Source organism: Aethina tumida, chromosome 7, assembly GCF_024364675.1.
Source record: "Aethina tumida isolate Nest 87 chromosome 7, icAetTumi1.1, whole genome shotgun sequence".
NCBI classification, from domain to species: Eukaryota; Metazoa; Arthropoda; class Insecta; order Coleoptera; family Nitidulidae; genus Aethina; species Aethina tumida.
In genome coordinates, this window is record NC_065441.1 from 6,555,483 (window position 1) to 6,569,637 (window position 14,155).

A 14,155-nucleotide genomic window follows, 5' to 3' on the forward strand; every position below is an offset into this window, starting at 1 on the left:
TGATGTTTTGGATTAAGTTTATATTAAACAAAGGTTTTTAGTATTTTTTAGATAAAACTAAAAAAATTTCATTCATCCGTTTATTATTTAGATATTTTTATATTCAATAAGTAGTTATCTGAAAAATTTATACTATAAAAAATCTAATGTTTATTTAGTTAAAACTTAATAATTTTTATGGATCCACACTAGAATACTAAAATTATATGAATATGTAGTATTCTCTCATAAATATAAAGTAAATATAAGTTTTTAATATTCATGCATTAATTAATTAGGCTATATTAAATTAAGATTCATGTTATTTGGTTATTTATAATTTTGCACAAGATATATCTATTCATTTTAATGAATCATGGTCTATTTTATATATTTTTTATGTGCGAACAGACAAAGAAAGTCAACGACCAACAGTTTGATATTAAAATGGGGAAACATTCATCAAATTCTCGCTTTTGGGTCGTAAATCCACTTTGCATATTTACGTTCATTAATATTTATGCTATTAAAATTGTGGTGGCACAATATTACCTCGTGCAAGAAAAAGTATTATGATAATTACTGATGTTAATAAGATTATTTAGATGTAAATATAAATATGATTTAGGCTAAATATTACACATGCCATATTCCCTGACCATAGTGTTTTTTAATTTGGTTTTTATGTATACGTTTGGACTAATTAAGAGCAAAAATGTGACGTTTAACATTTTTAGGTTTATAGGTTTGTCCTTTGCATGATTAATTGATTGGTACATTCGTGACAAATACAATAATGGATTTGCATTCGAAAAATTCTAAAGACAATGCCGAAGAATGTTGCCGTGCCTTTCATTAATATTAATGCCGGCTGATTCGTACACCGCTAATTAATTCATGTAATTAAGGCCGCGATCGTTCGGATAAACAGAAGAGGGAGAGTAAAACAATACGCAGGCGATAAATAACCGCGTACGCGCAACGATTTATTGAAATATCGAAAAACCGAAGGGACGATTTAAAAATGAAACACGTTCAAAAGAGTGTGTTTACTTAGAGCTGTCAGCGGGTACCGCCCAGTTAACCGATGATTTATCGTTTTCCCAATGAATATGCAATGCGGCGCACAACTAATTTCAATAAACCTGACGTGATAAATCGTTTATTTAAACCATCCACTGATCTTAAATCACCGATCGATTCCGATCGATTTTTTTTATTACGTTCGTTTCATTCCGTTTTGCTATTGCGCCTTTCGCCCGGAGCCAACGAGATGGATCCGTAATTGTTGCATAATATATTCGCGGTATTTTTTGCGGTGATTTTCGATTAAATTACATGGGGGTCGGCAACGATTGCGGTTGTTTTTGCGGGGATATTTAAATGTGTGAAAGGAATCTAAATATTACTTTTATATTGTGCAATATTTTATAAAGGTCAACGATATTTAATAATTTATGAGACACATGTTTATTTAATATTATTAAAAATAATTTCGGAAATAATTTTTTTAATACAGTTTCTTAGTACGTTGAAGGAAGCGTTCAAATTTTAAAAAAAATATATATATTTCAATTTGTTTAAAAACCAAAATAGTTTAAGTATTTCAAGTTCTTGTTTGAGAAGAATAATTCAATTTATTTTATTGATCATGGTTTTGTAATTTCGTCTTCATAAACCATCATCAGGCAAAACCTTCAAAATGTACAATTTTTTCTTTAAAAAACATATAATTTAATTTTCTTTGCTGATTATGGATTTATTTTTGTCATTATAGACAATCATTAGATAAAAAAGTCAAAAATATTTAAGTTCTTGTTAAAGAAATTTCATAACTTAATTTGTTGATAGTTATTGTTTCAAGTTCTTGTTTGAGAAGTGTATAATTTAATATATTTTATCGATCATGGTTTTGTATTTTCGTCTTCATAATCCATCATCAGGCAAAACCTACAAAATATACAAATTTTTCTTTAAAAAACATATAATTTAATTTAATTTGCTGATTATGGATTTATTTTTACCTTTATATATATCATTAGATAAAAACGTCAAAATATTTAAGTTCTTGTTAAAGAAATTTCATAACTTAATTTGTTGATAGTTCGTGTTTCAAGTTCTTGTTTGAAAAGTGTATAATTTAATTTATTTTATCGATGATGGTTTTGTAATTTCGTCTTCATAAATCATCATCAAGCAAAACCTTCAAAATGTACAATTTTTTCTTTGAAAAGCATTTAATTTAATTTACTTTGTTGATTATGGATTTATTTTTGTCTTTATAGACAGTCATTAAATAAAAAATTCAAAAATATTTAAGTTCTTGTTAAAGAAATTTCATAACTTAATTTGTTGATAGTTGGTGTTTCAAGTTCTTGTTTGAAAAGTGTATAATTTAATTTATTTTATCGATCATGGTTTTGTAATTTCGTCTTCATAAATCATCATCAGGCAAAACCTTCAAAATGTACAATTTTTTCTTTAAAAAATATTTAATTTAATTTACTTTGTTGATTATAGATTTATTTTTGTCTTTATAGACAATCATTAGATAAAAAAGTCAAAATATTTAAGTTCTTGTTAAAGAAATTTCATAACTTAATTTGTTAATAGTTAGTGTTTCAAGTTGTTGTTTGAAAAGTGTATAATTTAATTTATTTTATTGATCATGGTTTTATAATTTCGTCTTTATAAACCATCATCAGGAACACCATTCAAAATGTAGAAATTTTTCTTTAGAGATTAATTTTGCTGATTTTGGCATTTGTTTTTGTCTTTATAGACAATCATTAGACAAATAAGACAAAATATCCAAGTTCTTGTTAAAAAAATTTCATAATTTATTTTGCGGATTGTGGGATCACGTTTTCGTATTTGATAAATGTATAATTTAATTTATTTTATTGACGATGATTTTATAATTTCGTTTTCATAAATCATCACCATCTTCAAAATGTTCAAATCCTTTAAAAAATATTTAATCTATTTTGCTAATTGTTGAATTGTGTTTTGTGTATATAAACAATCATTAAATAAAAAAGTCAAAATATTCACGCCCTTTATTCTTGTTAAAGAAATCTTTTTGTCTGCGAAATTAGTTGGTAAGTAAAACTATTTTAGTTTTTTTAAATTTATTTTTTAAATTCCTTATTAACTAGATTGATTGCATTTTAAATTAGCAAAAAGGTAAACGCTCAAACTAGAATGAAATTCCTTTTAAAATCTATATAGTCCATCCGTGATCGTGGTGAACAAGCGATTCCTTAATGGATATTGGCCTGACCGTGGAACGGTGCAGTGGGACTTTCATTAAGGAACACTAATAAGACAATTACCATAAAACAAACACAGTGAGTGCACGACAGCGCCTTAATTTGCATGCAAACCAATGTCGGACAATTTTTTTCTTCCATTTTCGTATCGTTGTGCACGCACCAAGATGGATGCATCCAGCCCCGTTTAATTCCCTCTAATTAAAACGTGATCGTTTTGCGCGATCCAATTTCTCCGTTAAACATTTAGATTGTTATTGCTGCCAACGCGGGACGATTTAATCATCGTTCACTGTCCGATGATTGATCGGGATTAATTGTCGCGACGGCGAGGAAGTCGACGATTTGCGTTGATGATAACGGCCGCGTTCGTGCAATAAACTGCGGAAGAATTCCTTATCTCGGCATCTACTCTATGACTATATTATCGATATCGATATCCTGTGGGTATTTAAATAATATTTAAGGCAGTTTACAATTATACGCAGCTGCTGGTATTAATCCAATCAAAACATCCTTCATTATATTTCACTATATATTTATGAAATATTCAGTTTTCAAGCGTTCGTTCCTAGTTTAAATAAAATATTACAACGTAACGGTCGTAAATAAGTAATAAACCTAATTGCTAACATTATAATACCTCCATTCTGAATTACAGATGTTATTGATACATATTAATGACTATTATTACAGAATTTATGATTTGTGACATTTATTTATATGAATATTTTCCATTGCCGAGTATTAATTCAATGTGTGATGGTGCATTTATTAATTATCTCAACATAAAATTAACGAGCGCATCAAACTTGATAATTAAACCCATATCTGTCTAAAGAAATCTTGTTATGCAATAAAATTACATGGAGAAACCCATCACAAAAATGATTTACATATAAATATTGTACTATAACATGTTATTAAAATAATGACCTACCTCTGTGTCAATTTTCTTGAATTCCTCGTCGTCCTCGTCCACCTCAAAGTACAGTTCAGTTGTCGTAATGGAAACCATTCCGGGAGCTACGAGTCCTGGTGCAATTAGCTGTGCCTTCGTGCTAATATTGACTGGTCCTAAATATGTAAATTTGTTTAATAAACTGCCATATAAGTAAAACAATTGTTTACTAACCAGTCAAATCTGTATCTAATTCTCTATCGTCGGTCAGAAGCTCGCTGTCATCCATTAAGTCATTCGGCATCTGCTGTTGGCCTCTAGTTGCTGCAAGATGAGCGTGGAACTCTTCTCTAGCCTAAAAAATGTTTTTGGATTATAATAAATAACAAATTTGGGTTTTATTAGTCGTAATTACTTGTGAAATAGCATCTTCTGGAGCGCCTTGTTCAATAGCAGCCTTTAAACTAGCTTCAGGATGTGTGGTACCTAAAGGATTGTGTACGAAACGTTTTCGCCTTCTGGCGTCATCTTCCCAAGCATCCAACTTCCAAAATTCATTCAACCTAAAGTACAATAATTATTAATATACATAGAGTATGGGTTGTATTATAAAATTTACTGAGCCGCTGCAGGATCCATGTAACCCCAAGCTCCATGCTTGTTGGACATGATGTTCCTGACTTTTTCCAACAGTCTGCTGGCTATCACGTTGTCTCTTCGTCTAGCGGCCGTTATAAGATGGTCACACATGCGTTCCTCTTCTTTGCGATCCAACAGACTGGCGGCACATTGCGACTAAAATACAAAAATAAGAATATGTAATTTGGTTTAATATTTCTGTGCTAACTTACTTCAAAATCGGCATGTTTCAACACATCATCGGCTCTCATCCTGTTCAGGATGAACTCGGCCTCGTTGGCCACCCTGACAATGTGGTCCTTCATGGCGTGCGAGAGCAACCGTCCCTCGTTGATCAGCTCAATGAAAGCCAACCCGGCGTGCTTTTGCAGGCTGTTCTGCCACTCTTGCGAGCACAGCAACATCACCAGCTCAACCACGGAGTTGGAGTTCTTGAACGTCGTCAGACCTTTGCCTTCCATCAGCAACTCCTGGCCGTGCGACCCTACCAGCGTTTTGGAGAGGAAGGGTGCGAAGTCTACCATGATTTCCCTCAATAGGGGGCACACGGAACCGAGGGCCATCTCGAGTTTTTGGGTCAAAGAGGCTTCACGCGACGGTGTCGGTACCGAGATGTGGTCTACTAGATTGCTGACGGGCAGGTGGAGTTCGTCAGGTTTGATTTGTGATTGGAGGATTTCAGAATTGTGGGGCACTTGTACTACCGAGATTTCCGAACGGTGTTGGTCACCTAAAAATGTTCCTATTAATTATTTTCCACTTTTATTAATGTTTTATTTTTAATTTTACCTCTTTCGTGGGTGTGGTTTTGATGTTGTATGTTTCCCTCCACGTCCATTATGTCGTGCCTATGAGACATATTTTGCATGTTCCTCACGTCATCTTTCAAGTCTCCTTCCTCATTCAGATTTATGTCAGTCCAGTTCTCTTCTCCTGCCATCATTTTATTATCATCCATTCTCATATCATTGGCCATGTTGATGCTGTTCATCTCTCCGGAGTTCACCGAATTGATTTCTTCTATAGAATCCATGCTCTACAATTAATTATTTTTGAAGATTATTAGAATAATTATTAATGAAAATTGAAAATCAATGAAGATACAAGAGAAGAATAACTACATACATGCAGGAAGTTACATAAAACAATTAGAATTCAGAAATATACAAATATACAATGTTTTGTAGTAAAAAATAACTAATATGGTATCAAGTAAAGAAACATCAAATCTAGAAGTAGTAAATATCTACAATTACAAAATGGGTAAAAGAGACTTTAACAAATTAACTGTATAATTTGCTAAAATCTTCTAGTATGCGTAGCCATAGCATTACCTTCTTGCCACGAGCATTATCACAACCTCTCGCATGCCTTATCCCATCCAAAGAGTAATCTACAGAAAAACCATGAACCAGGGACCGTTGCTGCCTGGCGTTCACCTATCCCATCACACCCAGGCAATATATCGTTAGTAACAGTTAACAATTAATAGAAAATTAAAACAACCAATGCTCATTCACATTCACACAAAAATTTATCAGATTCACTCTACACAAACACTCACAACCATATTTCTGTAGAAATTAGGTTGCGGTTAAACATTCGGTGCAGTAACTAGTTAGTGTGATTAGTAAATTCTATTAGTTCAAAAGATAAATGCTCCAGTAACACAAAACTCTAAAAACAATTATTTAAACATTTGCATCTGTCAGATATTCTAAATTTTAATGCGATTAATACACTAGTCTTACCTTGATCGACGGCGGACCTGAATGAAGCTCGTCCTGCATACCGGCCATGGAGTTTTCCTCCATGACATAAGCAGTAATAACGTCATAGTCTCCATCTTCAACAGTTTGGTTGTGAATCGAGCGTGAAGCTTTAATAACATAAGACAAATTAACGTTGTGGTACTATAAGGTGTTTTGTAGAAAAAAGGTAATGTGTCATATAATCTAAATAATGATTTTTATAATAAATTATAACGGGCTCGTGCAGTATTAAGGATACTTAAATTGGGGAGTTACAACTAAAATACAGGTGGTTCCAAAATAGAAATAATTTAATCAGGCAATCATAAAATGTCTCAAATACTTTGTATTCAAATTACAATACATCAAAAACGAAACCTCTGATCAACTATAGCAAATTAACAAATAAACTCGTCGTCCTTATTGTACAGGATTCGAAACAAAAATCGTAATAAGCCAAAATAAGACGGGGTGATACAGGCGTGCAGTAAACGACATCCAACAGCTATTACAGACTATGGGTTCTGTAGGTACTGTACCTGCGCTTCTAGCGTGCGACCGATGGTACCTATGGTCGATCTTATAATGGGGATAGTGGGAGTGATGATTATTATTGAGGTTGTAATGGTTGTGTTTGACATAGGTGTGCCTATGACGGACATAGGTGTGATGCACTTGGGCGTTCGGATGGGTACCCGGCAGGAATTGAGGATAGACATGGTGGGACCATTGGGGGAACAAAGGACGGGCGCTCCCTTCTGCGGTGCGTGCGTGATCGAAGAGAACAAACGAAAAAACACACATTAGAAAAACACACGTTATCACGTTGATATATGAACGATTTTGAATTTTGGGGGGTGTCAAACTGATACATTTTGTTCGGTTCGGTGTGCCGTGTGAAAGCGTGGTTTGTGTGTGTGACATTGATGGCGGTGATGAATTTTCAACTATGCATATTTCTTCACCGATAACAATGTTGGCAATTATTTTCTGGAAATATTTACTCCATGTTCAAACATGGAGAAAACTTTTCGATAACTGGCAAAGCAATATGCTGAAACTGACCCTTCCTTAGCACTACAAAGGAAAACACGGTACCTTGTGGACTTCCCGAATGATGTGAGTTTCCGTTGCTCCTCACGGCTGGTACCGGACTGGGCATGCGCACTGACACAGGAGGTTCCAAGATGTCTCTGTACTTGGATACCATCAACACAGAGATGAAGTAGACGATGGCGAGTGACAGAAATTGAGCTTGTTTTGTTTCCTCCTGCAAAGAATAGAGTTAGGGGCGATTGTTTAGTAATGCTGGTTTGAGCTTTGTGCCTGTATGAAGGTTCGTACCACGTCTCTATATATAACTGCCCGAAGACGATTCACGTCCATGTCTTGGAGAAGCTTCTCAGGGTCCTTCACCGGCGACGACTGGTTCGATAGGTTGTCCGTGATGTTCTGGAAGTTGTCAAACGATTTATTACGCTTGAAATTAACGATAGTTAAGGCTCTAGTTTCTTCATTGCATATTTATCTTACATATTGTCGATGATAAATGAATAAATAAATAAGGCGTCATACCTTGGGTGAGTTGTGTACGCCACGTATGAACGACTGCAAGTGTGAGGCCTTGTGAGATGCATTGTGGGTGGCCTGTGCGATTGAGTGGTGCGGTCGGCTCCTCTCCTTGCACTCCAAGCAGTTGCGAACGGCACACGTGCACACCTGAACGCGGACACAAACACACCACCGATTTACAACATGCATACGAAAAATCAAATCGAAAAAAATAATTGACAATGAAACATCAAGTGGAAAAAATCGACAAATGTGCTTTACACATTTTTACAGAATTGAGGTCATTTTTTGTAAATGTGCCTATTGATAATTGAGATTTGTTGATGAAAATGCAAATGCTTTTATAAATACGCACATATACTACATTTATTATGCAAATTTTCTCATTTAAAATATGTATTTGTTACATTTATAACATAAATAATGAACATGTTAAATAAATCTATTAAATTGTGAAGATATTAAAATGATGACAATTTAATTTTGCTTCAATATTAAAATAAATAAATTAATATAATGAATCTGCAAGTGTAATAAATTTGCCATGCATATGTTTATACAAATCAAAAAAATCAAATTCAGTGTGAAAAGTTAATCAAAAGAATGAACATACCAATCTCAAACACTGTCTCAAAATACCACCACTAGACATATTTTTCTCTGCTTCCAACTCAGCAAAATTCAAGGAACTGGCGAAGATGAGCACATCAGCCATGTTGACAAGTCTCTGCAGAAAACTTACGGCAACTTCTATGGGCATACCTTGGGTTGGTTCGATCACATCCAATTCGCTCTAAAAATACATCATAATGTCACACCAACAACTTTCAAAGACAGTTAACTTACATTAGGTGAAGTGGCTGAAGCTAACAAAGGTAATAATCCACCGCAAGCGATGATCAGATTGTCGGCGAGTTGAGAAATTAAATGCACCGTGTTGACCACGAAAATAGCGTTCTCGCTGCTATTGACGAAATCCAATACAGTTTTGGTGGAGTGGCTCCTCCACACTTGGATGTCGGTTTCCAGAGAGAAGAGCACGTCGGAAAGCAATCTCTGGTGAATGTACGACCATTTGAACTCGGGTATCCTGAATGGTGGTCTGGTTGGTCCAGGACTGAACATCGGTCTCTGGTTTGGTTGGCCGTTTTTCGCATATTTTGCTTCTAGAAATTGCGATACGTTAACTTTTGATAAAAACATTTTTGATACAACTATAAATTAGTACGCAGTTCTAACTACATAAAATAAAATTGATCAAGAACATGTGCATATTGGGGGTAAATAACAAATAACACATAGTGGAATTCTATTGATTTACCGAATAAATCGGCGTCGACTTGAGTGGAAGTCGAGGCGCTTCGTGGTCGCTTCTGTGGCGACTGTGGCGCGTTTATGTTATTGCTGTCGTTTAAGAATTCACCCTGTGTTTGGGCGTCGTCGGCGGCTGTCGCTATGACCGACTCCGTCTCCGTCGTATGATTGTTTGGAAGACTCACGCGCCGTTTCATGCCCTCCGTGGCATGATCGATTGCGTCTGAGCGTGCAAGAAATTTATCAATATGATTTAAATAATTTTAAAAAAGTTGTTCTACTTATTGCCATACTTAGTTATAAGATTAGTTGAAAATTTTGAGAGAAAATTGTTACTCACCATTATCTGTATGACTAATATCCTTAACATTATCAGTTTTAACAACATCGACATGCGTGTCGACCGGCACATTTTCATTAGAATTAAAATTAACTGGATCACAGATACCGGAAATTGTCGGAATGTTTTCTTTGTTTTCGTTGACGACCGCCTCGCCGTCGGCGGCAGCGTCGGTACCGGATTCGGCGGTATCGGCAGCACTAGTAGAAGGCACTTCTTCCGTACCGTCGTGTCCACCGACTTTCTCCGCATCTTGCGTTTCCTTCACCTCGGCTGCTTCTTCCCGTTTACTATCTTCGGTGGCAACGACACTGCTATCGCCGGGTGATTCATCTCCTATAAGACTAGATTCGGACGGAACTACATCTACTTTTGACACAGCACTTATATCATCGTTTATTATTGGCACATCGTTTGTATTTTTAATATCACTTGTGTTTTCAGTCTGGCTGGCGTCGCCCTCGCCCGTTTGGGGCACGGGTTGTTCGGTGACAGTCGGTTCGGTGTCAATGGCAGAGTCGCCTATCGGTTCTGCTGGCATTTCTTGTGTGACGGGGTCGGTAGATTTTGATTTCTGAGTCTCTTCGACCTTTTCTTCCGAGTCCTTTTTCTCCCCAAGTTCTTCGGTCGGTGTTAAATACCTACGATTACAATCATTAGCCAGCTACTTTTAAGTTATTAATAAAACTATACCTTTCTGACAAATCACTGTCAATAACAACCTCCTTCTCAGGACTGTTGACTTCCTTAAAATCAGTATCACTCATAACATCAGCATCGACTTTAATACTCTGAGCAGTTTCATCATCTTTGGTAGGGGAAATTTCAAGCGTTTCCTCGATTTTTTTCGCTAGTTTGGTAACAACATCGGTTTGTTCATTCTTCTCGTTTTTCTCGTTGTCCTTGTCCACGCAGTTGGTGACAATTTCGTCCAAAATTTCGTCGATGATTTCTATCTTCTGTACCTCAACGTTCTTCTCGGGGCTGCTCAGGCTAGAGCTGCTGTCTAAGTGGATGCCATTACACACTGGGGAATCTCCAATGTTGCGTTCTAAAAGTATTTATATTACTTTGCTGCTTAAACATTTTGAAAAGTTGAAATTACCTTGTTCATTGATGTCTTCGTTAATCTGTGACTTGAGCGGCGAATCCTGTGAAAAAGGCGATTCCTTGCCAATCTTTACGTCACTATATAAGTCGCTGGTTCTTGAATCTAGCGATATTACCTCACTGTCCTCGTGTTTCGCAATGTAAGAGACGGGACTGCTTTCAGACATGGTGGAGTTATAATCGCAACTGCAAACCTGCTCCGATTTGTCGTTCTCATTCAGTTCGATTTCCTCGACACTGGCATGATTAGAGTGCCATCTGAAAATATATTTGTTTAAATGTACTATTTTACGGGGATCGTTTATGTTATATTACCTTTCATCATCTTGGTTGCAGCCATTAACAACATTCTGTTGTTCCCATCCAGAAATGGTACTGATGGGATGTTGTTGCCTAACTAAAGGATCAGTGATATTATCAGCCCTGTGCCTGTCGTAATGTTCATACATTTGAGCAAATTGAAGTTTAAACTCTTCGTAAGATACCTGGAAACAAACATTTAATAAATCAGATTATAAACTAAAAATACACCTTACTTTTGAGTGAACAATTGCCAAAGTATCGACCCAAACTCTCCAACCGCCGTATTCGTATTTGATTGCGTGATGGAGCAACATTCGGAATAAGGAGTAAACCATGTCGGATAATTTTTGTTCTTCGCTGTTCTTGGGATGGATGTACGCCATGGAGATGAGCCATTCCTGCCATACGGACATCTGGAGCACGGTTCTGCGGTTTTCCCTATTATTGTTACACAGCAACGTCATGTCGGACAAGAACAGTTTTTTAACTTCCAGGAGCTGCTCTGTCTGTTTCGATTGTCTGACCAGTGTAGCGACTACTTTTAAAATCACTGAAAATAATTAAAACCTTTAGTATTTGTAAGAATCTCACAACTGTATGGACACTTACTTGGATTTTCTAAACGGAAATGGGATTCTGGCTCGGGATGCCTGGTGTAAAGGATCTGCTGACTGATGTGCTCAGTCATAATTTCGTACAAGACATTATACGTTGGCAACGAAAGTGATTCTTCGTTTAGCAAGAGTCTTTCGGCGAGCAAAGTGTACAGGTTATGTGGGCTCATCACGTCGTACTTCCTCTTGTGTGTACTTCTGCTTAAGAAGAATCCCAATAGTTTCAGTGCTTGAAGTCTGATTAGCTGACTTTCTGAGGCTAACAACTTGAAGATTGTACGCACACCTGTAAACCGATATAAAACGTTATTTAAGTTTAATATTTGAAAGTATATAAAAAAAATACCTTGTTTGGAATCGAACGCAGGTACCATTGAGCTAGGATGTTCGGACATCAGTGAAATGAGCATTTGCAGAACATCGTGCAGGTTTTCATCCTCATGTATGGTAGTCAAATAATTGAGGATGCTTTGAAGTTCATCATCTTTGACTCCATTACCGATCATTATCAGTTGCTTCAGGAACAGCAAAATGTACGACCTAATTGCCAGAATGTCCTTCTGTGCTGGCCGAGGTCCATCTATTAAAAGTATACATGTTTGTATAGAAAATTAAGAGGCGGAAACTTGAGGAGTCTTACCTAAACCCTTTGGAGAAAGTCCGCTCTTTGCACGCGGGTTTGTCACCCAATAGTAGTACTTCAAAGTGTGAACAGTCTGGAGTACCGTCGACACTCTTCGCACGTTGGAGTAGATTTGGGTATCGGAGAGAAACTCGGTGGCCAGATACGAGTAGAGTTTCGATTGCACCACAGCCGGGGTATAGATCCATAATGCGGGGTTGAAGAGTACGTGATCGAGGAGCTGCCATATTAGAAATGAAACGGAAAACAACTAAATTAGAATAGCCCCCACCGTCCCCTGTACTTACCCATTGCATGTACATAAAGCAACTCGGTTAAAATGTCCAGAGTTTTTAACAAGTATGTTTATACAGTGTGGTGGAAATGAGATGACTGGACGTAAATTTCGTATTGTACAAAGGGGATAGAAATAATGATAATTTGATTTTCATGCTGGCGAGTGAGAATCTTACGAAATGGAGAAACAATTAACAATTGGGGCAATTTAATCCTTCGACATTCGGACTGCAGTGGCATTAAAACGGTACTTAAACGGGTTAATTTGCTAGAAGTGCATTTTACGACTTGATTTCGCTATTCTTAATGCTAATTCAAGTAAAACGAGATTACACGAACCGTGTAACTTCATTATGTCCTTCTAGAGTGGGAGTTTTATGGGAAGTTTGAAGTTATTATTATTTACAATATATATTTTATTTAGATGTTGAAGTAGTAAACTAGTTTTCAATAAAAAATTGTATTTATTTAAGAAAAAATAAGTTAATAATTTGGTTAAAAGGCGCAATTTAAATCAGCGAAGAAGCAATATATCTACATAAGCAAAACCTAAATCAAGGCGTATAAATTTAGGGTTGTTATCCGACACGCTGTACCAACAAGGGCGAACACTCAAACATGCTTGGATAAGTACAGGGTTCCAAACAAATGGTTTATCGTAAGCCAGCAAATCAATTACGATGGCGCAAATTAATCGGTTCGCCTTCAAAGACGGAACAACTTGTTCCATCTTCGAACGGTCAACATAAGGATTACCAACTCACCTGTTTCAAAAGTAACTCACTGTTTACACTTAGACAAGTGACTAGGTATTTGGTGAGGCTAAGAAATGACCCCAGCACGTCGGTGGTGAGGTGATCTCTGGAGGATCTCTGGAGCATGAACGATATTACGAGAAAGCCGCGGTTTTGGATCATATGCTGTTGGACCGTTTGAGACGTCTCCACTAGTTCGCAGATAAAACCTAACAATTTTGAGCTGGAAAAACGAAAATAACAATGAAATCGTTATAAAATAATAAATATAATAAAAATTCGATATAATATTGTCAAGTATTTATTAAGAAATAATTGATCAAGTTGCTTCCCAATTATGATGGACTAATTGTGAGGTTAAGACTTAATCAAGGTTGACACTTTGAGACATGTGGCTGAAGGTGTTGTTTCTTCATTAAGTAGTAAGTACATATATAAATATTTAGTTTTATTTTTAAATTTTGTAATACAACCATGTAATAATTAATATAATGGTCAATTTACCATCATTTCTTTTGGGAAATGATGGGATATTACCAGGAATTTTAATGCGCATGCTCATTATTGTTCTATGAACGCATTACCATAAGTGCGCATGCGTTTAAGTGTTTTTATAAGTTTTCTGAACAAAACCATTTAGTTGTATAAGTAACTATATATTTATTATGTTGGTAACGTCTTTTTAG

At 36.0% G+C, this 14,155-nt stretch overlaps 1 protein-coding gene across 2 annotated transcripts in view; it reads right to left on the reverse strand.

Moving 5' to 3' along the window:
• LOC109605407 (neurobeachin) overlaps nucleotides 1-14,155 on the reverse strand; it is a 285,559-nt gene that overhangs the window by 106,894 nt on the left and 164,510 nt on the right. Inside the window, exons 13-36 of one of the 2 annotated variants that reach the window (XM_049969628.1) lie at nucleotides 13,479-13,692; nucleotides 12,436-12,658; nucleotides 12,142-12,375; nucleotides 11,791-12,081; nucleotides 11,415-11,731; nucleotides 11,194-11,363; nucleotides 10,874-11,136; nucleotides 10,462-10,819; nucleotides 9,769-10,409; nucleotides 9,436-9,651; nucleotides 8,961-9,280; nucleotides 8,728-8,907; nucleotides 8,118-8,261; nucleotides 7,887-7,994; nucleotides 7,641-7,812; nucleotides 7,082-7,300; nucleotides 6,543-6,670; nucleotides 6,126-6,230; nucleotides 5,581-5,827; nucleotides 5,004-5,521; nucleotides 4,772-4,947; nucleotides 4,568-4,715; nucleotides 4,387-4,507; nucleotides 4,192-4,328 (exon numbers count right to left, since the gene is read on the reverse strand). In XM_049969628.1, the coding sequence (XP_049825585.1) occupies nucleotides 4,192-4,328; nucleotides 4,387-4,507; nucleotides 4,568-4,715; nucleotides 4,772-4,947; nucleotides 5,004-5,521; nucleotides 5,581-5,827; nucleotides 6,126-6,230; nucleotides 6,543-6,670; nucleotides 7,082-7,300; nucleotides 7,641-7,812; nucleotides 7,887-7,994; nucleotides 8,118-8,261; nucleotides 8,728-8,907; nucleotides 8,961-9,280; nucleotides 9,436-9,651; nucleotides 9,769-10,409; nucleotides 10,462-10,819; nucleotides 10,874-11,136; nucleotides 11,194-11,363; nucleotides 11,415-11,731; nucleotides 11,791-12,081; nucleotides 12,142-12,375; nucleotides 12,436-12,658; nucleotides 13,479-13,692 (5,650 nt within the window). Of the gene's footprint in view, nucleotides 1-4,191; nucleotides 4,329-4,386; nucleotides 4,508-4,567; nucleotides 4,716-4,771; nucleotides 4,948-5,003; nucleotides 5,522-5,580; nucleotides 5,828-6,125; nucleotides 6,231-6,542; nucleotides 6,671-7,081; nucleotides 7,301-7,640; nucleotides 7,813-7,868; nucleotides 7,995-8,117; nucleotides 8,262-8,727; nucleotides 8,908-8,960; nucleotides 9,281-9,435; nucleotides 9,652-9,768; nucleotides 10,410-10,461; nucleotides 10,820-10,873; nucleotides 11,137-11,193; nucleotides 11,364-11,414; nucleotides 11,732-11,790; nucleotides 12,082-12,141; nucleotides 12,376-12,435; nucleotides 12,659-13,478; nucleotides 13,693-14,155 lie in introns of both variants that reach the window. The other variant, XM_049969627.1, reaches the window with a different exon arrangement.